This window comes from Hemicordylus capensis, chromosome 3, assembly GCF_027244095.1.
Source record: "Hemicordylus capensis ecotype Gifberg chromosome 3, rHemCap1.1.pri, whole genome shotgun sequence".
NCBI lineage: Eukaryota > Metazoa > Chordata > Lepidosauria > Squamata > Cordylidae > Hemicordylus > Hemicordylus capensis.
In genome coordinates this window covers 142,743,988-142,768,541 of record NC_069659.1, presented here as the reverse complement: position 1 = coordinate 142,768,541, position 24,554 = coordinate 142,743,988, and the positions used below count along the sequence as shown (strand labels likewise).

General features: G+C 43.6%; 1 protein-coding gene across 5 annotated transcripts in view; it reads right to left on the bottom strand.

The window, feature by feature from the left end:
- CARS2 (cysteinyl-tRNA synthetase 2, mitochondrial) overlaps positions 1–24,554 on the bottom strand; it is a 64,707-nt gene that overhangs the window by 18,194 nt on the left and 21,959 nt on the right. For all 5 annotated transcript variants that reach the window (XR_008320269.1, XM_053312615.1, XM_053312616.1 and 2 more), the window contains 4 exons: positions 23,782–23,915; positions 20,602–20,666; positions 18,084–18,150; positions 7,757–7,895 (listed from right to left, as the gene is read on the bottom strand). Coding sequence is in view for 4 of the 5 variants with exons in the window: in XM_053312615.1 (XP_053168590.1) it covers positions 7,757–7,895; positions 18,084–18,150; positions 20,602–20,666; positions 23,782–23,915 (405 nt within the window). In the remaining variant the exon portion in view is untranslated. The remainder of the gene's footprint in view (positions 1–7,756; positions 7,896–18,083; positions 18,151–20,601; positions 20,667–23,781; positions 23,916–24,554) is intronic.

Sequence of the window (24,554 nt, the reverse complement as noted above, 5' to 3'; positions counted from 1 at the left end):
CACTGCTCTCCACTGCAGCTCATATATATTTTTATTTATACACACCCACAAATTGTGCTATATGTTCTAAATATTCTGAGGACTGAATTAGACCAGAAGCAGACCAGAATGGCAGCAAACCAGACTGTTTAAATCTCAATCTGCCCAACTGCATATGAGAAGCAGTTTTCATATGGCAATATGGGTCTAGTTTTCAGAGCAATATGGAGCATATCAGTGGGCAATATCATACCTTCCCTCTACCCATGGCTTACATCTCCACAGTCTGTTCCCCCAGGCATATAAGGGGATTAAACCCGGGACCGGCCAGGAATTAAACAAACAGGTCTGCTGCTGTCATGTCTAGTTTGGCTCTGAAGCCTGTCATTTTTACAGCAGTGATGCGTGAACAGAAGAAGAGAATCCGAACGTTTACAGCTGTCAACAACCAATGGATTTAACCTGCCAGGCGACATTCAGCCACCCAGTGACAAATCGTTAAAAAGAAACCCAAGCATGCCCTTGTGCTTGACCATGGTGTTTCTGGTCTTGCAGTAAAAGCAAACATTGGTGAAAGAACTCTGTATTTGGAACATGGCTCAGAAACTGCCATATGATGAGAGATATGCTGTTTCAAATGGCAGAATTATTCCAACCAATACTGAAGAGACATTGGGCCAGTTTGAATGATGCTTTCCCAGTCAACATGATTAAAAGAGGATGCACTGAGACTGTCCTGATGCCATTCACAGACATCCTATGTCCTACCCAATGCATTATTTTACTGTATGGGGAGAAATTCATCCAAACTATCACTCTATTGTGATTACTAGTATTTGGGTCACATGTAGAGAGGCAATTCAGATGAAAACCCACCCTCAGTTTGATCAAGGAACGCACCAGGAGGGTGTCAGGATGCCCACTAAATACATTAGGACAGACATGGTCTCAGTGGGTCCCCCTTTTAACCACACGACCTGGAAAAGCATTACCTGAACCAACCCAGAAGATCTCAGTGATGTAGCCCATTTCTGCTAAAAGTGTACAGCTATCACAATATGGACCCTTGCAAGGCCTTTAGTTTGGCAGCAAGATGTCTGTTGGCTTCAACTGGTTCCTGATAACTGGGCAAAGAGGCCTCTTTCAAAGTGGTGATGGTATTCTATTTAGCAGGGGGAGAGCAACTGACCCTCTCCAACACCAGCATAGTGTCCTTCCAATGCTGGTGTCTACTTTGTGTGTCTTTTTAGACAGGCTGTGAGCCTTCTGGGGACAAGGAACCATCTTATTAGAAGAAAAGAATGAAGAAAACTGCTTTGAGAACCTTTTTGTTGAAAAGCTTTATACAGTAGAACAATAAAAACCAACAAGCAGCTTCCAAATGAGAAGTGAAACCCGCCACTAGTCACAAGGATGATCCATGACTATCCTCAGTTCCTTGATTTCCAACCTTCCCCCGCCTCCCTCAGGATCTGCAGCTCTATAGCATTAACTATAGCTATGAATAAGCTGCCCTTCAGTCACTCTGGGAAGGCAGCTGAAGGGACATCTGAACATAGGAAGCTGCCTTATACTGAGTCAGACCATTGGTCCATCTAGCCCAGCATTTTCTATCCAGACTGGCAGCGGCTTCTCCAAGGTTGTAGGCAGGCACAGTATAGAGATGCACTAAATAAATTTAAAAGGGTATGAAGAGAACAGGATCAAGGGCACCTCACTCTTCGAAGGTTAATACAGATATGTTTGGATGCAAGCTTTGATGGATGGGGATATGAATAAGCTGGTCTTTCATACATTTAGTAGACAGGCCAAAAAAATACATGGATTGGGGCAGTTGGGGGGAGAGGATATTAATCACGGACATTCCATGAGAAGAAACACTAATAGTTCCTGCAGTTGTATTCAGCATCAGGGTGGCCAAATCATGCATTGGCAGGGGGCCCAGGGCCATCAAAAGGTTCACAGTTGATCTCTGAGGTCCTTCTGCCAGTGCCCATAGCGGCAGCAGAACTCTTGGTTGAGAAGGCCCCTCCACTGCTGCCCTCTCCATCCATGAATGGGAGCTTTTTCCAGGGCTCTGTGTAATGATGCAGAGGCTTCTGAGGAAAGCTGCCGTTCCCTGACGGGGAAAGTGGGAAGAGACGACAACAGAATGACTTACATGGCCAAGCAAGAAGCTCTGGCATCACGTCGTTCCAGGCATCATCTTCATTCATGAATGAGCTTCTTTCAGAGGACCCCATGATAACTCAGGGGCCTCCGCAAGAAGCTCATTCATTGGTTCAGATAGTGTCTGAAGAGTCACCCCTAATAGGTGGCAGAATAGTGACCTGGAATGCTTTGTGGAAGCTATGCTGGCAAGTGCCATTTTTAAAACAAAACTCAAAAATATGGGGGCCTGCCAGTGAAACTGCCACAAAACACTCTGGGCCACTGAAGCTACCCCACCATCAAGTTAAGTCCCACTAGGGTTTGGGGGTCCCAGAAAGGCATTTGGCCAAAGCCCCTACTGGAACATGGAAACAGCCCTGCTTATATTACTGGGATACCTACCAGACCTGGGAAGAAAGGATCAGATGCAGTTGATATTTGCTAATCTCCACAGATGTGCAACTGTGAATTACTGGAGGACAAATGTAATTCCTAGGATTAGATCTTCAATAGTTAAAGATGTGGAATACACCAGCATCTAGCTAGACCAACAATGCCCACATGTAAGAATACCTCACTCATGCAACAGGGAAGAGACAATTTTCACTTATCCTTCCTTCCCTCTGCTGCCCCCTGAAAATATGTCCCTCAGGGCTTTTAGACCCACAGGGACATATTATATAGGGGGGACATTAGGTAAGGCAGAAGTAAGCGGGGAAGAGAATAAGCAGAAATCAATGTGAATGAGATGTTCTCACAGGAGGACAGCATTAATCTGGATGTTGCCCAACATTAAATTCAGACGAATCCATAAACCCATTTTTTTTGTTCAGAGGAATATTACATGTGTATGTGTTACTGTTATCTTCAGCATGATCCCCAACACACATTAAGGTCACTGAGAGAGAAGTGGCAGCTGGTGGGCACTAAGGCTGGAGGGTGGGCATGGGAGGAGAGCCCAGTCACTGAGGCAGGAGCGCCCCCACCCCCACCCCGCATGTGCTTTCCTCCACACCGGTTGGCTTGGGTAATTACTAGCCAAGCCCACCAACAAACATGCCAGAAAGTAGGGAGAGAGGCAGGAAAGCAGAGGCAAAAGGCAAAACCAGAAACAGGGGGGAAGCAGAAAGCAGGGGTAAAAAGAAGAAACCAGAAAGTAGGGAGATAGCAGAAACCCAGAAAGGGGGAAGAAGGCAAAAGGAGACAAAAAGGCAGAAGGTAGGAGAGAAGTTGGGGTAGAGAAAGCAGTGGCAGAAGGGAGAAGGCAGAGAGAAAGAGGGGCAGAAAGGAGAACTCAAGGGTGGGGAATCCAGGACTTGCATCCTCCCCCCCCCCCAAACAAACAAGCTAACAACAAAACTCAAACTTAGAAGCAGCCAGCAAATCTGCCAAACCACAGAGCTTCCTCCTGCCTCTCCTCCCTGCCTGGAACTTCTGTCCTTGGTCTTATTGACTGGAATGGCCTACTAATCAAGCTGTTCCAACCAGTCTGATTCCTAAGGGGCTCCAGCTTGGGAATTTCAAAATGGATTAAAAATACACTTCCTGGTGGCATCAGGGGCTGTATTTTCTACCTATTTTTTAATTCAAGGAGTGGTCAATGCCAGACCAGCATCCCCCAGGAATCAGACTTGCTAGAATAGCTTGATTAGCAAGCTGTTCCAGTCAATAAGACCAAGGATGGAAGTTACAGGCAAGGAGGAGGGGCAGGAGGTTCTGTGGTTTCAAAGATGTGCTGCCTGCCTGTAGGTTTCTATGGTGCTTGCTTGTTTGATGGGAGGGAGAGCACACCCCTCCTGCCCTTACTGATGAGCTGCCTCTGTGAGAGAAGTCCTGCCTCTGACTGCTGCCAGCAAATCCAGCAGCGATTTGGGATTGGGCCTTCTCTGAGCTGCTCCTGGGCTGTGAATGCAATCCCTATAGATATTAGAGGCTTGAGATCTTTACCAGCCTTTAAAAGTGGCCTAAAAGTTTTAATACTTTTAATATTGGGGTTTTAAATGACTTCAATGTTCAAATGATTTTAATTGTGAACTGCCTAGAGATGCAAGTTTGGGATGGTACAGAAATACGTGAAAATGAATAAATCAAAAGCACATCTTTTTAGCCTGGTCTTTAGTTATTTTTAAATGGTTCTAAACTGTTTTAATTTTGATCATTTTTAATGGGTTATTTATTTTGCTTTTATTTATGTGAACCGCTTGGAGTGGCCAAGATGAGGCTGTATAAAAATAAATTTAAAAATAATACTGGGAAAGGAATTATGACCTCAGAAACTGATGTCCAGGGGAACATAGCTCTTTTTCATAATATAATTGAACTTATTTTGATTTCTGACCATATCGTGTATCAATAGAAGTTACATATAATTTCCACATGTTATGTCTGGATTCTGTATCAACAATTAAGAAAAAAATTCTAAAAAGAGTGTGTGGTGGGGTGCAGAGAACAGAACAGGGTATGTTGATTATTTTAATTAGTTAATCACTGCCTATGTAAACTGGTTTGGAAACTTTGTTGAAAGTGTCGTATCCATATAACAAAGACAGGACAATTCAAGTAACTACTCTACCAAGATTTATCGGGATAACAGAACAGATTAAAAATAGGGCTGGAACTTTCAGTCATTTAACCAGTTAGGTTAACAGGTTGAAAACAGTTCCAGAGCATGGTCTGAGGTTGCATAATACATAAGAACAGCCCTGCTGGATCAGGCCCAAGGCCCATCTAGTCCAGCACCCTGTTTCGCACAGTGGCCCACCAGATGCCACTGGAAGCCACAGGCAGGAGTTGAGGGCATGCCCTCTCTCCTGCTGTTACTCCCCCACAACTGGTACTCAGAGGCATCCTGCCTTTGAGGCTGGAGGTGGCCTGTAGCCCTCCAACTAGTAGCCATTGATAGACCTCTCCTCCATGAAGTTATCAAAACCCCTCTTAAAGCCATGCAGGTTGTTGGCCGTCACCACTTCCTGTGGCAGAGAGTTCCACAAGTGAATCACGCGCTGTGTGAAACAATACTTCCGTTTGTAGGTCCTAGACCTCCTGGCAATCAATTTCATGGAGTGACCCCTGGTTCTAGTGTTGTGTGAGAGAGAAAACAATTTCTCTCTCTCCACTTTCTCCACACCATGCATGATTTTATAGACCTCTATCATGTCTCCCCGCAGTCGTCTTTTTTCTTAACTAAAAAGCCCCAGGTGTTGTAGTCTTGCCTCATAAGGAAGGTGCTCTAGGCCCTTGATCATCTTGGTTGCCCTCTTCTGCACCTTTTCCAGTTCTACAATGCCCTTTTTAAGATGTGGTGACCAGAACTGTATGCAGTACTCCAAGTGTGGCTGCACCATAGTTTTGTATAAGGGCATCATAACATTAGCAGTTTTATTTTCAGTCCCCTTCCTAATGATCCCTAGCATGGAATTGGCCTTTTTCACAGCTGCCGCACACTGAGTCGACACTTTCAATGAGCTGTCCACCAAGATCCCTCTCCTGGTCCGTCACCAACAGCTCAGATCCCAATCAGCATATACGGTACTTGAAGTTGGGGGTTTCCGTCCCAATGTGCATCACAACTACTCTGCTGAAACAACTACTCTGCTGAAACTAAGCAAAGTTCTTGGATGGATGACTATCTAGAAACTCCATGTACACAATGGAGTACATTGTTACCTTAAGGTACATTGTACCTTAAGTTGCACAATGGAAGAAAGGTAGCATACAAATGTAATACATTTGTATGCTAACTTTATCCACACATTTTAAGATAAAATCTCATGGTCCATTAAAAAGTGGTTCTGACTTTTTAAAAAATCAGCTGCCTGATTAAAGTAAGCAATGTACAAATCCATAGACGTTAGAAGAGACAATCCTCCTTTTCTCTCACAGGAGGGAACCTCTCTCCCTACCTGCAGTAGAGAAGTTGCTGAACCGGCTCTGGCAGCTGCAGGCGGGGCGGGGATCAGTTCCTTTTAAAACCAGGTAAGCAGGTCCTTACCTGCTCCTCCACTGGCCCACTTATTTTCCGGCATGGCGCTCACGTTCCAAGAGGCCGTGCGCTGCTGCAGCGCTGCACCTGGAAAAGCAGTGGGTGGAGGAATAGGTAAGGACCTGCTTACCTGGTTTTTAAAGCAACCAATCCCTGCAACGCCAAACCAGTTCAGATGCAGGCACCCGAGCCAGTTTGGCGCTTCTCTGAGGTGTCGAACCAGTTCAGGCACATCCCTAGCCTGCAGTGACGCATGCATGCATCATCTAAAACAAAGAAAAGAAAGGGTTTTTCTTCCATATTACTGTTTTATTCATATACAAGTTTATGCAAGTTTCATAAAAATTAAAACTCATTCTGTTCATCAATTAATATTTCTTTAATCAAAGGTCAACTCCAGTTAAGGCAGGAAAGAATGAGAAAGCAGCTTCACTTGCCTCATGTATCCTGATGCAATACAAAAGTTGCTTCATACTCACACTATGTATTTAGGTATATACCTGAACTTTGTTAAATGAACAGCTAAAAATGAATAGTGTGTAAATGATGAATACAATGTTTGGAAACATGTTGCATCATACAGGTACACCTGAGAGAGGAAGCGCAAGCCAGGACTGGCAGATGAGCATCCACTCTGTGGCAATTCCAAGCTTCCTTGCTGTGTAATATATGCAACTGTATTCCTTTTGAACGACATACATATCAAGACTTCATACATCCACATCATGCCAACATTACAAAGACAACTAGTTGCTATATAGTGATAACGTTTTACTCTGGAGCTTTAGTCGGAATACAAGCGATGTTTATAGCTGTATTACCATGGCTGAAATGTTAGGATATGTAAGCAACATATACATTCACAAAAGTCATCTGGGATTGTCAGCATTCACATGCTGATGGACACGTTCATTGTAACATATCTGTTATTAGGGATGTGCACGAACTGGCAGATGTCCGGTTTGGCGGCAGCAAGGGGGTTTACCGTTAAGCAGGAGGGAGGGTGCTCCCCCCCCCACGTTTCCCCCACTGGTGCTGTGCCGAAAATTGCTGGTGCGGGGTGGCAGTGACGCTGACTGGGGCAGCAAGAGGGTTCGCTGCCACCCCACGCCAGCGATTTTCAGCACGATGCCAGTGGGGGCAATGCAGGGTGGAAGAACACCCTCACTCCTGCTAAAAAAAAGTAACACCCCTGCCACCACCAAACTGGCCAGACCTGTTCGGAGATCTGGAAAATGGCCTCCGAACCGGTTCATGAACATCCCTATCTGTTATACGCCTGATCTACACAAATAAGAGAATGAGATGGAAGAGATGAATGGACCATTTCAGATGGCAGGTGAAGAATACACATGCTGTATTTTTGAACACTTTCCTCTTTGTAAAATCAAAAAAATTCCCTGCAAGCTGAAAATTAGCATTTGGTTTCTAGCTCAACCTATCTGCTTTCTCCTTGATGTGCTAGTTATGTTTGCAGGGTGGTTGTTTATTTTTAACACACCAGAGCATTCGGAAATGGCACACTGACTACTTACAATCTGAAACAGTAGAGTCCCATTACAGGATTCCACCACTTTATTATTCTGCATGCTGAGACCAGGATACTCACACATACATATTATAAAAAATGGACATAATACTCACCTTTCCCAGAGTACATCTTCTCTAATGGCTTCACAGAGAAGGTGCCCTTTCATGTAGGCAGTAGCACTGCTCATAAAAGAAGTAATCGTGTGCAGGACATTTTTCGCATCATTCAGGGTGTCCTCACTATATTCTATAGCTAAAAAAAAATAAAATTCAGTTACATGGGAAAACAGAAGAGCTTCTGCAACATAATGAAAACAGTGGTTTTAAAAAAGCGACACACGATATTCCTACCCACCCCCAGTCTCCTGTTGAAGTAAGCGAAGAAGGGAGACAGGATAGGGGGAGGCACAGTTACCCTCAACTGAAAACAACATTGAGATAGTAGATCTCCACCTTCCACAAGCTGTATCCTGGGGAAACCCCTTTCTCTATTCTGTATTGACCTTCAACCATGATTAACAGCAGTGTTCCCTAAGGCGTGCACACGTGCCTGCGCTCACAAGTATTTTAATGTCCGCTCATTTAATTTTAGATCCCACTCAGGTTGAATCAGGAAGGCCCTATTCTGAAAAAATATGTGCACAGACTGCTTTGATACTCCCACTCAGAACAAAACTCATTTTGCACAAAGATGAAAAAAATTAGAGAGAACACTGATTAACAGTGTAAACCAGGAGTGGACAAAGGTTAGATTGTGGCCCACCTGCTGGTTTCTGGGATTCTTGCAAAGAACACTAGTCTAGGTAGATTTTGGAATGTTTCAGCAAGGGACTTCCTATGTTCTCAATCAAGAGTGCAAACTCAGAATCATTCCACACAGATTTGGTATGCCACAATAGTTAAGAGATCTTGAGTAAGTACTTCTGTTTTGCATCACTGAATACATGTCAATATATCATGGGATGCTGGTAAAACACAAAACTAAACCCCCCAAAACATAGCAACATAGGAAGCTACCATATACTGGGTCAGACCATTGGTCCATCCAGCTCAGTACTGTCTACAGAGACTGGCAGCAGCTTCTCCAAGGTTGCAGGCAGGAATCTCTCTCAGCCCTATCTTGGAGATGCCAGAGAGGGAACTTGGAACCTAGATGCTCTTCTCAGAGCAGCTCCATCCCCTAAGGAGAATATCTTACAGTGCTCACACATGTAGTCTCCCATTCAAATGCAACCAGGGTGGACCCTGCTTAGCTAAGGGTACAAGTCATGCTTGCTTCCACAAGATCAGCTCTCCTCCCTAAATGACCAGGCAGGATTGAAGTCAGCCTACCCTTGGTGCAATGGAATAGTTAGATTAACATATTATGAACAGGAGCAGCAGCACTAGTGGTCTTTCACCAGTCTGAACTCCAGCTTTAATAAATAAGATGTCCAGCAGTTATTGTTAAGTGACGTGAGGATCCAGAAGAAGCCGTGCTATTAAGATCTCTTCAAGTCATTCAAAAATGTGAATCCTTTGAAACTACTAGCAAAGCTTTTAGTAACAACTAAATAGTCAGCCAGTATCGGGTAGTTCACAGAGTGCTGGACTTTGACCAGAGAGTTCAAATTCAAGTGTTCATTTCAAATCCCTGCTCTGCCATGAAGTTGCTGGATAATTTTGGCCCAGGCAGATAATACCCACTGGCCACCTAATGGCGTAGTGGGGAAATAACTGGCTTAGGGAACAAGAGGTTGCTGGTTCAAATCCCCGCTGTTATGTTTCCCAGACTATGGGAAACACCTATATTGGGCAGAAGCAATATAGGAAGATGCTGAAAGGCATCATCTCATACTGCACGGGAGATGGCAATGGCAAACGCCTCCTGTACTCTACCCAAAAAAAAGCCACAGGGCTCTGTGGGCATCAGGAGTCGAAATCAACTCGACAGCACAACTTTACCTTTAGATAATACCCAGCCTAATCTACCTCACAGGCTTGTTCCAAAAATAAAATGGGGAGCAGGAGAAGAGATATGCTACCTTGAGGTTCCTAGAGGAAGAGCATGATGAAAATGTAAGAAATCAACTAAACCCTTTATTGCTTTGTACATAAAGAGGACAAAAAATCAAAGCAAAAGCTTCATTACAAAAGCAAGGTAAACAGGTTTTGACACATTTCTCTTGATTGGCCAGGACTTAAAGTGCTACTATAGGCATGTCCAAAAGCTTGCGCCTCCTGAGTGGAAGGTTTGACTATTTTTCTTTGAATGACACTGCTCTCTCACATCCTCTTAACAACTGCTTTTTGAAAGTATCCTAAACTTCAAACACAATCTGCCATGTATGACAAGGGGCTGTTTTTTCAAAAATATATGTTTCTCCTGCAACAGTGATGAAAGATCATACAAGATAACATGCTGGGAAAAGTGTGTTATCCCAACAAGAGAAAAGGAAGTGGGGCAGGGACAGAGTCAGTCAGAGATTCTGAATGCCCTTGGCTATTGTACAGTTGCAAGAAAAACAGGTTGCTCACCTGTAACTGATGATCTGGTAGTGATCCGTTGACATCTATCAGAATGGGTTCTGCACCCGTGGAAGCCTCTCGGTGTCGAGTTCCACAGCTCCTTTTCGGCACCTGTACCCCGCCCCACATGACCAGGTGGCTATTTAAGGTGGGAGGCAACACAGGCACCTCAGTTCCTTGGAGACCACCAAAGCAGTCAGACAAGACGACGAACAGGTGAGTTCTGCTGTGCATAAGTAAGTTCAACTGCGGAGGGAAGGTCTAATGGATGTCAACGGATCACTACCAGATCATCAGTTACAGGTGAGCAACCTGTTTATCTGGTTCATGATCCATTGAATCCATTAGAATGGGTGTCTAGTTAGCTCCAAAAGGTGGAGAGAGCACTGAGTCATTGTAAAATCCTCTTAAGTACAGCTCTCCCAAAGTTCATCTCTGCAACCAAACGTAGGTCAATTGCATAATGTTTCACAAAAGGCTGTTCAGAGGACCAAGTGGCAGTCTTATGAAGGATATGCCAGACAAAAATGCCACAGTTGTACCATAAGCTCTTGTGGAATGTGCTTTGATGGATTGAGGCACCAGAACTTTCTGAACAGAGTAGGCTAGGTGAATGGTCTCCACTAGCCAATGTGAAAGCCTTTGTCTGGACCAGGGTTTCTCAACAGCCGGTCCGCGGACCGGCAGCGGTCCGCGGAGGCTTGAGTGCCAGTCCGCGACTAGGAAGGCAGGGCTCCAAAGAATACGCTTGTTTTTCTCTCCGCTGTAAAAGTTTTTCTCTCCCCAGAAATTCCGAGGCTCCTGGAACGTCAGTGGACAATAGGGGTGGAGCAGGGGTGGGGCTTGTGCCGAGGCGGGAAGATAGCCCAATCAGTGAGTGAGTGAGTGGAGGAATCGGGTGGTTGCTGGTCGCTTGAAGGTGGTTTTTGAGATCTTTGATGAGGTGAGCTGCTTAAACTTACTGGGTTAAAAATAAGTGAGGTGCCGAGGCTGTGAGTGTTTGCTTTGAGTCACCAACTGCAGTCCGGCACGGGGTGGGGGGGTATATTTAAATTTACTGGGTTAAAAACAAGCGAGGTGCCGAGGCTGTGAGTGTTTGCTTTGAATCACCAACTGCAGTCCGGCACTGGGTGGGGGGGTATATTTAAACTTACTGGGTTAAAAATAAGTGAGGTGCCGAGGCTGTGAGTGTGTGTGTGGGGGTATATTTAAGAGGGCGGGAGGGTTTACTTACCCCTCCCGCCGCTTTCCCGCTTGGCGCCCACGCGGCCGCTGCCACCGACCGCCTACCCAGCTCCCCCCACAGAGGCCCGATTTCAGGCCAAAGAAGCCACCGCTGCCGCCCTGCATGGCCGAAGACGGGCCAAATTGGCCCAAAATACTGCCCGCCCCAAACTACTGCTGCGGCCGCAGCCGCCAACCACCTGTCCCCACAAAGGCCCGATTTTGGACCAAAGAAGCTGCCACTGCCGCCCCCACATGGCCGAAGACGGCCCGCACTACTTGAAGAAGCAAACTACTTGAAGAAGCTGCCACCGAGATTATCTGCGGGTTTTTTTCTCCATGCTGCGGCAGCACGGAGAAAAAACCCCGCAGACAATCTCAGTAGCAGCTTCTTCAAGTTGTTTGCTTCTTCAAGTAGTTCGGGCCGTCTTCGGCCATGTGGGGGCGGCGGCGGCACGGAGAAAAAAACCCGCAAGTAATCTCGATGGCAGCTTCTTCTGCCTGACTACTGTGCCACCGCCATCGATGCCACGCCCGGGACACAAATGAAGAAACTGCTTCTCCTGCTCTTCAACTATCGGGGACTCACGCGAGGGAGTCCTGATTCTAAAATATTCTAAAACTTCCTAATTCTAAAATATTGCCAACAGATCCTATCATACTATGATGTACTGGCTGTGTTAGCACTGCTGTGGAGGTACACACAAAGGGTTAACTTGTTTAGCCCTTTCTGTGGCTGAGAGAAACAGTCTGAGCTCAACGTTTCACAGATTTCTGGGAAGCTAATAAGAAGTGTGGTGATGCTGCATGCCAAGAAACGGGGCAAATGGCATCAGATAATACTGTGCAACATTTAAAGTGCTATAAAAATGTGTAAAAGTTTTGCTACTAAGCATATTTTAAAAAAAGAATGAGTGGTCCTAGAAACATAGGAGAGAGTAGGAATAGAATAGGAGTGGCTCTCAATGGGTTTCCAGTCATTTCTATTTTAATGTGCTTTCATCATGCCCCATAATATTTGATCAGAATTGTTGAGCAGTGTGTTCCATTTAAAGCTGCGTGCAGCTAAGAGCAACTAACTATTCTCCTTCAATCATTTCCAAGACAAGATTTTATCCTTCCATTTATGAAGAGTTTTTTCTATCTTTTGTTTATATTGATAAATTGAAGTGTTAAGCACAACTCATTTGGGGCTGCAATTCTGAACATTGAAATCAATGGAATTTCTGACCTGTTGCGCCTCATAAAGGAGCTTGCTAAATATGAAGAAATGGAGGATCAAGTAGTACTGACTGAAAAAGATCTGCTTGAGGCTGGCTTTGGAGAACACCCTTTCTACCACTGTCTTGTTGCAGAAGTACCAAAAAGAACACACAACACTTGAAGGATACAGTATTGTGGGTTTTGCCATGTATTACTTTTTGATGAAAGAGTTCAGAGGTTTTGGCATTGGTTCTGAAATTCTCAAAAAACTTAGTTAGGTGGCTGCCAAATGCCGTTGTAGCAGTTGGAGAGTTGGTAAAGCAGAATCCCTATTGTTGGAGCTAATCGTTACTCTGAGTTTGAAGTTCCCTCCTTCACTATTATTGGAAGGACCTAAATTCACAGCTTCCATGTCAAACATCACAGATGATCCTGAAGTAAACGGAGGCAATTGGTTTGTCATCTCTTTGCCATTCACAAATACAGCCCCAATATTGCTTTTGGGAGAAAGTAATGCAAGCATTCAAGTAGTGCTTGAATGTGTTCTATTTCAATGATTCTTTTTTTATATGCATATACTAAGAGTCTCCTTGGAATCTGGGAATGCATACTTTCCAGTAAGCAGACATGGCTCTTATTTATGGCTACATGGAAAGGAAGAATATTGTAGTTTTTTCATACCAAGGTTTTATTTTGAATGTCTTATTATCAGACTTCTTCCTCTGCTCCTAAAATATTTCCTCCTTATGTTTTGGGGTACTTGATTGTGCAAAAGGACATCTGTTTTACATCAGTGCACAAAAGCCTTGTTGGAGCCCTTTGGGATGGAAGAACGGGTTCAATGTAGTCTTGGGAGAAGGAATTGCTTCCTCTGGTAAATGAGGCGATGCTTAGAAAAGTGTCTGTCAGCATGCTTGTTTTTTGAACCCAAACTTTAAAAGTTCATTGGTGAAGCTAGTTAGGATGACAGCTGCTTTATTATACTAAGAGTTTGTACATTCTGCCTAGCTTGATCACATAAAGAAAATGATGGCCTGATTAAGCTAGGCTCTGTTTCATAGATTATGCTGTTTGATATTACTGAGCTTTTTGTATTAAATAACTGTAAAATACACTGTATGTTTTGTGAATATTATTGTATTATTATTATTGGACTGCTGGTCCGGGAAACTGCACACAAAGAATGTAGCAGTCCTTGACACTCTGCACAAATGATTTAGCGGTCCTTGAGTCTGGACAATGCTTGACCCATATTAAGACCCTTGTAAGATATAATCATTCTTTTTGTCATCCGGAATGGCTTCATCCTAGAGAAATAATAAAGCAGTGCCCTACAGACATCCAACAAATGGAGTGCCTTCTCCAGAGACATGGATGGTGACCTGAAGAAGGTGGGCAGTACAATGTCCTGATTGACGTGGAAATTAGTCATGATCTTAGGTAAAAAGGTAATGTCTGGGCGCAGGAGAACCTTATCCGGGTAGAACTGGGTATAAGGCACATCCACCTGGAGTTCAGTAAGTTCACTCACCCTGCGAGCAGTGGTGATAGCCACCAAGAAGGCGGTTTTTAAAGATACATGTTTTAGAGTTGCAGAACTCATGGGTTTGAACAGTGGTTCTGTCAAAGCGGAGAAGACCAAAGAGATGCTCCATTGTTCCAGGGGCTTAAGGATAGGTGGATAGAGATTCGTGAGGCCTTTCAAGAAACTCTTACAGGAAGGATGAGAGAACAACGTCTTGCTATCCAAGCCAGGATGCCTGGACGACAGGGCAGCGAGGTGGACCCTTATGGACTCATTGGAGAGCTTAGACACCTTCAGGGACTTGAGATAGAGCAAGATGTCCCGGATGTTCGTGCTTTTGGGACAGAAGCCATGATACCTCGCGTAGGCAGTAAAAATCTTCCACTTACTGGCGTAGTTCTTTCTGGTAGAGAGTTTATATTCATTCAGAAAGATCTTTTTCAACAATCGATTCGCCATGCTGTCAGTTGCAGTGTGAGAATCCTGGGGTGCAGAACTAGTCCCTCCTCTTGAATCAGCAGATCCGGACAGTTCGGCAGTCTTTGGAAGGTGTTTGAAGTCAGTCTGAGTAAATGAGGAAACCACGCTTGGCACGGCCATCAAGGTGTGATCAAAATGCACTTCACTTGGCCACCGAGAAGCCGCGCTACTACCCTGCTCATGCGTGGTAAGGGTGGAAACACGTAAGTCTGATGGAGCGACCAGTCCAGTTGCAAAGCGTCCCCCAATGAACGTGGATTGTTCCCTGCTCTGGAGAAGAACAGCTTGCACTTCGTGTTCCGAGCTGTAGCAAACAAGTCGATCTCTGGCTGACCCCAGAGTTCGAAGATTTTATGAAGGTAAACATCATTCAGTTCCCACTCGTGTCGAGTCTCCATCGTGAATGACCGGCTGAGGCCACCCGCCAGTACGTTGTCTGTCCCCTTGATGTGGATCGCCACCAGCGTAATACTGTTCCAGATGCACCAATGCCAAATCTGTATGCTCAGTGCATAGAGTGACCTGGAGACTGTCCCTCCTTGCCTGTTGAGGTGGGCAATGGCAGTAGAGCTGCAGCTAGACAACACGTCCCCGCAACATTAGAAAGGTTTTCATTGACTGAAAAACTGCCAACAGCTCTAGAAAATTTATGTGCAGTTGGCATTGGTTGCGGGTCCAGAGACCCTGTGTCATAGTTACATTGCAATGTCTGCCCCATCCCTGGAGCGAGGCATCTGTCGTGACCCACACCGACGAAGGTTGCGTCTGAAATGGTACTCCTCTGAGAAGGTTGGACTTCTGCGTCCACCAGGAGAGCGAGCGAAGGATTGGCACCGGCACGAGCAGTTGGTCTGCAGGGTAGTCCCTGAGCAAATTGAAAGATGATAGGAACCACAGCTGTAGTTTCCTCATTTTCAACCAGGTGTAATGCACAGTTGATTTGCAAGAGGCCATCAGGCCTAACAGATGCTGAATCTGATGTGCCGCTTGTAAGGGAGTGGTTTGAAACTGTTGTACCAACAGCATGATGGCCTGGTAACGATCCTCCGGTAGAAACACCCGCTCCTGTGTAGCATCCAGCACCGCTCCAATGTAAGATATGGCAGTCACTGGTGTCAGGTTGGACTTTTTCCAGTTGACCTGTATCCCGAGGTCCTGGAGAAGTTGCAACATGTACTGTTTCTGCGAATCTAACTCTTTTCTGTCTTTGGACAATAGGAGCTAATCTTCGAGATAGGGATACAGGTTCAGTCCCTGTGTTCTCAAGTGGGCCACAACTACCACCATGCACTTGGTAAAGACATGGGGGGGGCAGTGCAAAGCCCAAAAGACATGTGCAAAGCCCTGGTGGCGCAGTGGTAAAACTGCCGCCCTGTAACCAGAAGGTTACAAGTTCGATCCTGACCAGGGGCTCAAGGTAGACTCAGCCTTCCATCCTTCCGAGGTGGGTAAAATGAGTACCCAGAATGTTGGGGGGCAATATGCTAAATCATTGTAAACCGCTTAGAGAGCTTCCAGCTATAGAGCAGTATATAAATGTAAGTGCTATTGCTATTGCTAAAAGGCAGAACACAGTATTGGTAGGTCGTGGTTCTTTATCTGCAGGGGTGGTGTGTTTCCTTCCCGACCTGGTTGAGGTTGCACAATCAATAACTGGAGAGTTGGGACCAGATTTTTAAACAGCTGAGGTTCCACAGTGGTAACAGGAGCCGCCTCATCCTCAGAATGTAGAAATCCATGAAATGTAGTTGTGGTTGTCAAATCCAACATCTTGAGAAGAGGATCCAAAGGTGGTGCCTCTTTGTCCAAAATGTCAGTGTCCTCCAGGGTGAACGTCATAGGAGCCTGGAACCTTGGGGACACAGTGGTGATGTTAGCTGGGGTATTCAAGGTGGGCACCTGCTCTCCATCCCTCAATGTCGAAGGGGATAGAATAGGTGTCGGTGCAGACACTAGGTCCCGAGCTGTCGGTATTGAGTGCGTCGATGCCAGTGTGGGTTGAACTGTCGATGCGATCGATATTGAGAACTGTTGTTCCATCTAAAAGTGCCCCGTTCCTTCCATCAGCGTCGATGTTGATATCGACAGCAAGCACTGCTTTGATATCAAGGATGTTCTCGGCTGCTGGCTCGACGTCGAAGCCTTCGATGTCGAGCCGAGCGGGGTTTTCGGCATCGAAGATTCCGGTGTCGATTTCTTCCATGTCAGTGGTGCTGTTAATGCTGATACAAAGACGATAACCTGAGCGGAACTCAGAGACGGCGTCGAACCCGACAATTTCTGCTGGTCTCCGTGTTTTTTTGCAGGCTCACTTGCAGTTGCCATTTTATTACCTGGCCTCTTTAAGGACTTAGAGGTCTTCATGGAGGGCGTAGAGGTTTTAGACTAGGCTGAACCCAGGATCCTCATGCCTTGCTTCTGAGGAGATTTCAATGAAGAGGGCACAGCTAACACATCGTCATAAATTGCCGCCCTTAAATGGAGTTCCCAATTCCTCCTCATTTGTTTAGAGAAGGACTGACAAATCTTGCAGGCCGAAATAACGTGGCCTCCTCAAAACATAGTAAACAAAAATTATGGCCGTCTTGTGAGGGCAACTTTGCTTTGCACTTAGTGCAGCGTTTAAAAGTCTTTTTCCCTTTTGGGGTATCCCCAGTACTCACACCTTTAACTGTCCGTGGTCAAATAGCCAGAAATCAGTCCAATGGAATCAGATGGAATCAGCAAGAGGAGGCAAAATGTTAGCAGTCCGAGGTCAAAACCAAGATCAATCGGTCCAAATCAGAAAGCCAGAGAATAGTCAAAAAACAGTCCAGGTAAAAACCAAATAGACATATAACAGAAGAACTCGTTGAGAAGAAAAAGGAACCAATACAAAGGAGCCACAGAAATCGAGAGAGTGATATCTATGGCGGTCGCAAAGGAACTGAGGTGCCTGCGTTGCCTCCTACCTTAAATAGCCACATGGTCACGTGGGGCAGGGCGCAGGCATCGAAAAGGAGAGGCTTCCGCGCAGGCGCAGAACCCATTCTAATGGATTCAATGGATCATGAACCAAATCTAGGATGAATGGGGAAGGATCTCAATTCTGTCCTCCTTCCCTCTTCCCAGGACGGAAGATGAGACCCCCCAACTCTGACCCACCCAACTGCAGGTAAGCACTCTTGCATTTATTCTGGCTCTGAGGAATTAAAAGGGTGACGTTTTTAGAGGAAGCATCAGGGACAGAGTTTGGAATGCTCAACGTTATGCCCTATCAACTAGAGTGGCTCAGGGAATAGGAGGGGCTGAGCCATTCTGCTTCTCTCACTACACGCAACCAGCACAGCTTTAAAAAATAAAATCAAGTCCTTGCCCCAAAATTCTTAAGTGAAATTAAAACTGGATGAGCCATTTCAGGCTTTATCCAATAAAATGAACATGCAAAGCAACCATCTAATTATGAGATCATTGATAATTAATTGCGCAGCACCCATCTCTAGGCACAGGAGCTTTCCTTACATGAGCTGTATCTGCTCTTCAAACAAAACATTCTAAACTGATCAGCTGAAGACGTCTTCAGAAAATCCTAGAGACAAAAGAGAAAATAAAGACAAGTTAAGTTCTAGCTCTTGAACTACTAATACTCACAAAGCCTTAAAATAAACATAACTGTGATTAACACCATGAACAACGGGGATTTAGTATTCTGCAGAAGCCCTGCTTTAATGTTCAAGGATAACACATTTCCATTGTTCATGACTGTGGAGGCAAACTAGAATCACATGAATAATTTCTGCTTACAGGTATGTGCTAAGGAGACTTGAGTAAAGCTTCCAGTTTTCAATAGAAAGGGACTTCTTTAATGCAGGAGAGTTCCTAGTCCTTCCACACTCTCCAGAGTTCCTGTTCCTTTGCTATTACAACACCTATAGTCATGGCTGATTGCTTGCAGATGTGGGCAGATGTAGAACAGCATTCATAAAATGAACAAAGCAAGTTTCTAGTCTTCATGGCTGCAGAAGCGTTTGCATATGTATGGACAAAGGTTGCAAAAGTGCCTGCTGTCTAGGGATATTGCTTTATCCAGTCTGTCACCTTTCTTCTACCATCACATTACATAATTAAAAGTAAAAGTAAAACCCAAGTTCTACAAAATCTCAAGGCAGCAAGTTCAAATTAAAGCAAACTAAGGACATGTGTCAAAATAGGCAGATCTGCACACTACTTATTTAAATCATTTTACAGTCTTAATGAAGAGTTTGAGTTGAACTGACAAGACATACACTTTTCCTGTTTCTCAGCTACACTCTCAGTTAAGAGCAATAAACAGTATGTCTTTCAGACAGGACGGGAGATGGGGAGAAGAGCTATGCACATCATAGTCTGTGGGAAACTATCTTTGAGTACTTACAACAAATTAAACAGGTAAAGGTTGATAGAATCAGGGAGGAAGAACCAAAGAAACAAGCACAGCTTGATCAAGGGTATCCAACATGACTACAGAAAGAGAAAAAGCATGCCTCGCTGATTATTTGGAATCTGCTCAATTCCAGAGCTGGCAAGACAAAAGGCAGGCAGGCAGTGTTGCAGGTTTTCAGAAGAGAATTTCCGCACAGAGCTTTCTCTTGGCTAAACGTGAGGAAGTTTGGATCAATGGACTGAAACCTACCTTCAAGAGAGGATAAAGATAGTTTTTGAAGAAAAGCCATTAATCAGTTGACTATATGTAATACCATGTTTAAAAAGCCTCTCCCTTAAAGTATGAAACCAATCTCATTTGAAACTTATTTTAAAGTATGAAACTACAATGAACAGACACTCATCCATAGCAAAAATCCCTGGCCAAGAATACATCTTTTTCTTCTATTTCAAATACATGAAAAAATTTTAGTCAGTGTAGTGGCTAGAATACTGGATTTGGAACCACAAAGCCCAGTGTTCAAATTAGTTATCTACTGAGTGGGTGATTTGGGGCCAGTCCCTCTCCAACTAACCTACCTCACAAGGTTGCTGTAAAGATAAAAGGGGGGGGGAGTCGACCTATCACTCTTTAGAGCAAGAGTGGGGTGCAAATGTAATCATAACTTTTGAAAAGTCTAGTAGGCAGAAGGTTTCAGGAAAAGAAAGTCAAGGATCATATCATGTAGGTGACAAGTTCCCTGGAGGAAGAATGTGATATGACAACAGGGAGTGAGAAGAGCAATTTTCACTTCTTTGGTCCTTACTCTTCATCTTCACTTAGTCTTCAAAATGGGCACTGCCAACCCTCAAACAGTCTTCCATGTCATAGGAACATAGGAAGCTGCCATATACTGAGTCAGACCACTGGTCTATCTCGCTCAGTATTGTCTTCACAGACTGGCAGCGGCTCCTCCAAGGTTGCAGGCAGGAATCTCTCTCAGCCCTATCTTGGAGAAGCCAGGGAGGGAACTTGAAACCTTCTGCTCTTCCCAGAGCGGCTCCATCCCCTGAGGGGAATATCTTGCAGTGCTCACACATCAAGTCTCCCATGCAGATGCAACCAGGGCAGACTCTGCTTAGCTAAGGGGCAAGTCATGCTTGCTACCACAAGACCAGCTCTCCTCCTCCTAGACCAGCTCTCCCCCTCCGTACATATAGTTGCACAGGTTATTATTTATTTATTTATTTAATGTGTTTCTATGCCGCCCAAAACTTGCATCTCTGGGCGGTTTACAACCAGATTAGTCTGTTTAGTGGAGCTTATAGCACAGAAACATGGCTGGCAGGCTGTGCTTAGAGAGATTCAACTACAAAATTATTTCTGTCTTACACTTGGAAAAGGATATTCTCCAATTCTTTCCCTGAATGGGTAAGAATGATTCAAAGAATTATCATCACCCATTTTGGGAAAGAATTGGAGAATATTCTTTTCCAAGTGTAAAATACTTCCTTCCCCCATCCCCTTAGAATAATTGTTTCAAATTTTATTTGGTTGTGTTTTGATGGGGTTTGAAGTTTTGAGCTTTCTTTTTCATTGGTAAAGCAGGATAAACAACAGTAACACCAGCAACAGTACCTTGACTGTAATGTAGTTTTTCAATGATTTTGACATTTTCTCACTCCCTTTGACATGGAGGTGCCCTGGAATGGCAAAAGCAAGCTGACATTTTCTACTTCTGAACAGAGAAGTAAGATAAATAAGAATTTTTTTCAGAAGGACCTGGTAAATCATGCCTCATTCATCAGCTTCCTTTGAACTAAGACAGAGATAGGAACAGTCCAAAGTAGTACAGAGACATAAAATCATAAGAACAGAGCTGTTAATATAATTTGTAATCAGGGTAATCATCTGCCTTTTAATTGATTAAATTTAAATAATTCGTATACTATTATAAGGAGATGGTATCTCAAATGGACATACTATCTCCATCCTCTATATGGGGGTTTTGATTGTTTTGGTTTGCATTTTAGCAAGTCCCCTTTAGAAGAAAGGGTCATATTTTCTCTCTCATTCCCAATTGTAGTTGCACTTCAGAACTAAAATGGTCTCAAAAACAAATAAAGAGGCTATTTACTTGCAATCTCTCTCTCTCTCTCTCTCTCTCTATCTCTCTCTCTCTCTATATATATATAATCACACAGATTCAAAATTGAACCCCACCAATTCAACTAAACATTTAGCCAATTTAATCTACCAATTAGACTTCTAAAGAGAGATAAACTCCCAACACTGCCATTATGCTCTGCAAATCTTGAAAAAGAGTGCCAACATGGGCATCAAAAGGGAGTTTTCAAGCAATGCAAACAGAAAGAGGTACATGGATGTACCATTTGCCATTTCAAGGCTTCTAAAGAAAGCCATTTGTTTGAACCACAGCAGCTAAATCAACTCCTTAGGAGATGTTGTAAACAGCACTTTATCCCAGTTGCTGAAGAGAAAGTACTCCCAGGTTGGAAACAGCATGGTAACTTTTACATTGATGTTCTCTTGCAATAATTATGCAAATACAAATGCACATGAACTCGTGTGTGTGTGTGTGTGTATACACACACACACGTCATGACTCACTACTGCTTTTAAGTACATGCACATCCGATGGAACATGCAGCAATATTCACAAAAGCACAATAATCGTGTAACAATTTACACACAGCTTTCACACAGTTTCTGCTTGAAAATGCTTTCTGTGTAAGAAACATGCAATATGTGAATCCACTCTTAGGCTTTGTTGAGTACAAAATGCACAGCTGTGCAATTTTCTTGATCAGCACCTTCCGTAAATGTTTCAAGAAAGGTTAGACGATAGTACTCTTAAACAGTGCCTCATTAATAAGCTTGCTAAAATTCTACATTTTGTTATGAAACACTGACATCTTATTTTCTAAAACTGAATAATTGGGTATGAATAATTAACATTAAGTTATGGGTTTTAAAAAAAAAAGAATTCAGTTAATGAATGTAATGTGTTGGCTTCCAGAACAGTGACACCGACTGGTAAAGATAAATGAATTAACCAAATTCAAGTAATTAGCTATAAAATAAACCTGAGAATATTGGAATCCAGATGTCTCTTGGGAGAGTTCTGAATCCTTCAGCATTCTGATTTATAACACTAACAGGCTGTTGCTTCATAAAAATATGAATTAGAATCAGAAAAACATTCATCAAGCATGGTCACTAAACTCTAAGCAACTTCATAAAAATCATTTGCATCATGCCAAACAATTTCTGCTTGTTGACTTCTCACAATTAATTGAAGTCAGCATTTATTTACTTTGCTCCATTGAGACAAAAAATTAGAAACTGAACGATCTGGATATTTAGCATAGCACTTGTTATTGCATCAAGTAGCTTTAAAAATAATACACACTCAAGCCATGTTCACAAGAGCAAACGTGGAGGGACCAGTAAATCTTATTCAGGAAGGCATGTCATACTCTTTAAAAAGTACATACACATTTTAGGTACAGAGTATGCTCCTCATTTTTTCATTACAAGGGGCCAGTTTGGATGACATGTCTACCAGTCTGTCTCAATCACATGGGGGAGGAGATATGTTTCTCCCACTCCCCGTGCACTATCCCGATGCCTCATAATCACATAGGAGGCAGTTTGTCTGAATCACTGAACACACAAATTAAATACTGCTTTAATGCAGTGTTTAATTCATGTGTCAAGGGATGGTCCAAATGAACCGCCCCCATGCTATCAGGCAACAGTAGGACAGTGCACCAGGTGGGAGGTGAAGATATAAATGCCTATGTTCCTCCAGTGCGTGACTGGATGGGTTGGCATCCAAACCAGCCCAAGAAGAATCATGTTTAGTGATGTTAGACTATCCCATAATTCTCTCTTCAACTAAGGAAGCAGGTATTCTCTTTGTGGTGGTCAAAGGCAACCTGGGAGTAAGCAGAGAAGTCCTACTCTAGTGACATTCACCAGAAGCAAATGTTACTTCAATAAAGATAAAAGGTATGCAGTCTTTAGGGAGAGAAGAAAACGTACTCCTGGTTTCCTCCAATCAATCATAATTTGTCTCATGTGAAGTTTATTGAAATATACTGTATTTCTGAATGCACAGCTCCATGCGTGGGACACATTTGCAGTGGGCTGAGTGTGCAAGTTAGGCCAACTGCATGAACTGCTTCTATACTGTCACCGCTTCTCCCAGGCAACAGATGGTTTGGAGCCATTCCACACAACTGGACTGACTCATGTGGTAGGTCCAACATAATTTTACACAACCATATTATGGAGCTAAGTGATTCAGATGCAGTTTTGGTCTCAAAAGCCCTAATCACACGTTATGTTCTACAATCTGTAGACAGTGTACACACAGATCTGTATGCACGTACAGCTATTCACACATTATGTACAGCATGTGCATCCTGTATTTGAGGGGGTCTGCACCCAGGATTGCTTTTACAAAAGAGTGTACAGTTATTCCCACAAAAACACATACAAGTGTACAGACTTCAATATGAACGTACAACATAACATCTGAATAGGGCTAATAAATAATCATATTTTGATTAGCCCTGAGAGGTAAGAGAAGAGTAACCTCTCAATAAGCATTAAGGCTTTGTTAAGCAACTAATTCATTCTGAATTGTGCCTCTTCATTTTCCTTAAAAAGTGGATTTTGTCTTGGAAACGATATAGCTATATGAAAGATAGAAATGAAAATAGGAATAATGTAAGACAAAAAATGCATCAACAGCAACATGTAAATGGATTTACTTAAGCTAGAACTTACCAGAATGTAGAAAATAATTTCCCCATTGCTCACACTGATGATATGCCTCACACTGAGCAATTTCATTTTCATGATGGGGAAATGCAAGATCTATTCCACCCGTATGGATATCCAAGTGTCCTCCAAACACTAGACTGTAACAGTAATATCCAGTGATTTAAAACAAATAAAGAGACTTGCCACCATAATAGAAAGATTAGCAACTGAAAGGCGGGATTCATGATCCAAGCTCCTGCGCCAGGTCAGTAAAGAAAAGAATCAGGGGTCAACTCTGGAATCCATTCAATCCACTACAACACTTGCCCAAGCTTATCTGCCAAATTTTAAGAACACAGGCTGATATCCAGGCTAATAAAGGGCACATGTAGAACAGGTAGCATATGCAGTGTACTGCACGCCAGACTCATGCAAAGGGGGGCGGGCGGCAATTTCTGTCAAACTCCCCTTCCCTTTGAAGCACTCCGAGTTATTCAAAAATATGTCCCTAAGGTTCACATATCCCTCAGGGGGCTGTTTTCAGGTGGTACAGAGCACGAGTAACTGCAACAATTTAGTGTGGATCACAACACACTGCATGCACACTTCATTAGTCTGGAAATTGGCCACTACCTCCTCAAAGGAGGCCTTTTGATTTGAGAAATACAAATGTATCTGTGGAAGTTACTACGGAAAATAGTACTGATAACAGCACTGGATGCAATTCCTTTCTTTTGTTCTACTTGAGAGAAAGGAATTGTATTTTTGTTTACTTCAAACCTTTTTTTTAATTGATG